The 2904-nt window shown below is 32.9% G+C and overlaps 2 protein-coding genes across 8 annotated transcripts in view; one reads left to right on the forward strand and one right to left on the reverse strand.

Annotated features, from left to right (window-relative positions):
• LOC117102872 (testis-expressed protein 52-like) overlaps positions 1–2904 on the forward strand; it is a 29907-nt gene that overhangs the window by 15053 nt on the left and 11950 nt on the right. The window lies entirely within an intron of this gene.
• The window catches only part of LOC117102870 (acyl-coenzyme A thioesterase 9, mitochondrial-like), a 10747-nt gene that overhangs the window by 6538 nt on the left and 1305 nt on the right, over positions 1–2904 (reverse strand). For 2 of the 7 annotated variants that reach the window (XM_033243299.1, XM_033243303.1), the window contains exons 4-11: positions 2517–2713; positions 2240–2323; positions 1893–1996; positions 1400–1473; positions 1099–1278; positions 780–870; positions 443–528; positions 10–71 (exon numbers count right to left, since the gene is read on the reverse strand). The exons of 1 other annotated variant lie outside the window; for it this stretch is intronic. In XM_033243299.1, coding sequence (XP_033099190.1) covers positions 10–71; positions 443–528; positions 780–870; positions 1099–1278; positions 1400–1473; positions 1893–1996; positions 2240–2323; positions 2517–2713 — 878 coding nt within the window. Of the gene's footprint in view, positions 1–9; positions 529–779; positions 871–1098; positions 1279–1399; positions 1474–1892; positions 1997–2239; positions 2324–2516; positions 2714–2904 lie in introns of those variants that run through there. 4 more of the 7 variants (XM_033243300.1, XM_033243305.1, XM_033243306.1 and 1 more) reach the window with 3 other exon arrangements.

Genomic DNA, 2904 nt, shown 5'->3' on the forward strand with positions numbered 1-2904 from the left:
GCAAAGAACCAACTTCAACCGGCCGTTGAAACATGATGTCATCAATACATCGAAAGATCACCTTTGATTGGCTGGTGAAAAACCCAAATAAAGAGTTCAATGGCATAAATGGATAGTTTCTCTGGCTCAAACATAATAATAGTTTACTCTGTGAATAATATATGAGAATAGAGCCTAAAATTCTTAAATATAAAAGTTGGGAAAGTATAATGTGTGTACGGTTTTACCAAACCATAATTACCTATACATCACCATACCAAAACTACAATGTACATTACCAATACCAAACCATCATACCTTATCATACCATTTTGTACCACACTTTATAACATCACCACAAAACTACAACGTACCATAGCACATATCATATCATACTGAACTTTATCACATCATCTGCACCACCACAAATTCAGAGGATCTGTGATACCACAATATACCAAACCTGTGAACCAACGCCACTGCGAATGCAATTTCAATTGCTTTCCTCATCAAATAACCTCCAAATATTTTGTTGTAAAGATTTCTTTGCTGTCAAAAAAATACGATAGATTTCAATTTGCAAATAAAGATTCTGAAACAATAACTATATGATAGAAAAGGTAATAATAGTGATAATAATAATATAGAAAAGATATTACAATACACTAATACTAATGCCACTTTTATATATTTATATTGTTTTTGATAATTAAAAGTACTGTAGACTTGTGCATACAATTGAAAATTAAATTAAAATGAATACATAAAATGAATTATATTTTCAATAACAATAAATTTACCTCTGGAAAACAGATTATAATGTTCTTAAGTTTTGCATCTTCCATCCAAACAGTGTTTTCTGGTTTCTCACGAATAGAAAATGAAACCGTCCTATTAAGAAAAAGAATATTTTAATGAGGAGTAAAGATGAATACTATTATACCTTACATTCTGTTTGTCTTTATATTGTATAAATTAAAATTCTTCCAGTTTATTGTTCTTCAAGTTTACTGCTCTTTCTATATCTTTAAACATAAGTAGTTTGATTCTTTTTTTTGGTGGGGAAATGTGTTCTGAATATGGGATACTAACATAGTACTGTATTATCTAATTACTTACTGCTTACTAAGAGAGTTGCTGAATAACTGATGTATGAGGGTGCTCTCTTCGTTACTGGGGGCTACCTTAAGGAGAGACTGTTGACTTTGTTCTTTTCTCTTTTGTGTGACAGCCTTGCCTTCCATTAAGATTACTTCTTCTTCAGACGTTTCAGCTTTCACTGGATTAACAAATGCCGACCTATCACAAATATTTAATAACCATAATATATTAAACATTAATATTAAGAATGTGCATAATGATAACAATTAAAATAACAGTATAATAATAATTACAATAATAATAATAACAATAGCTTTACCCTTTATTGGCAGGATCTCTTGCAACCATTAGAAAGACTGCATTCAACTTATTTCGCATAACTCCACCCTGCACCTGAAATTAACATAAATTCAGTATGAACAGATAAAACCAAGCAACAAAGGCTTGACAGGGTCACTTAACCCCACTATAAATCAGTTTAACAATCATTTATTATAACATTGCTATTTTTGAAGTGGAGTTGAATGGCTTGGTGGTTAGGATGTTTGTCTTCCAATCCCAGGATCTAAGGTTACGTTTGTTAACAGGATCTTTCTCACTATGACAAACAACTGAACTCCCTAAACCCCAAAAAGAGGCTTAATCTGTATCATGTTTGTATCTTGTGAAAATATTGCCACTTGGAAAAGTCACTGAAAGTTTACTGCTTGGCATTTCCTTTTCCCATATGCATAATTAAATTTATTAATATTAATTAATTGATTAAATAATCATATTATGGAAATGTATTATTGCATCACTAAATTTCTCACCTGCATCAGATTCATGGATACCTGCATTGATGTTCTACCTGTCCAGGTAACATTACCTGTCATCTTTATGTCATGGTCTGCAGACATCTCAGTGCTATCCAGATCTAAAAATAAAATGCTGCTTATTAATTAGATTCAATGGTTCTCTGGAAGACTAATATGTATGATTTTCTATAAGCTCTCTTGTAGCCAATTGGTGGTTTTTGACTAGGTGTCGGCAGGTAATCACATAATTTCGGGCATGGTTCCCATAGGCCTAAATGTGTGTGTGTCCAAACTGAAATGTGTTTGGTAGGGGGATGAAGCCCTTCAGCCCATTCCTCCTATGCCTATAACATTATACTCACCTATACGGTCTACCAATGCTGTCACTATCACCAAAGGTGACTGTTTTTCCCCCGTCCTCTTGTTGTGTTGGTAACTAATCCAAACTATGAAGGAAAAGAGATAGTGGCATTATTTTTAATCATAAATTCACAAATCAAAAACTGAGGCACAGTTCTTTCACATTTGGAAGTCAAAAATGGTTATGAGAGCAGCTCTTCTGAAGAAAGATATATTATTATTATTATACCAAACATAATTTTAACAAATTAAATTAAAACTGGGAAAAATTTATAATACCAGCAAACGTATCAAGATCCTCCAGAATGCGTCCAATCCGTATAGTGTTGGAAAAGTTGACATACTTTTCTCGTAGGAACGATTTACTAGCCAATGGAATGCATGCTTCTTGATAACTGTCCTTCATTGATTTGACTTCTAGACTGGACTGGTCTTTGGGCAAATGGTTGAATAATTCTGATCGGTCACTTACAGTGCTGTTATATGCAAAATACAAATGTGTGTTCAAAGAAAGACTTCCTTCAAATTTTTAGCTGGTCATTCATCATAATTCAATGTACCTTTTATTTTGGATCAGTCCCATAGACAGTACAATTAAAAATAAATTTCAAAGCCTAGTACAGTACAGCAAAGTTAGGTATATACAGTGGCGTATCTAGGAGGGTGC

The sequence above is a fragment of the Anneissia japonica genome, unplaced genomic scaffold (genome assembly GCF_011630105.1).
Source record: "Anneissia japonica isolate Jap-2015-1 unplaced genomic scaffold, ASM1163010v1 scaffold597_len517326_cov190, whole genome shotgun sequence".
Taxonomy (NCBI): Eukaryota; Metazoa; Echinodermata; class Crinoidea; order Comatulida; family Comatulidae; genus Anneissia; species Anneissia japonica.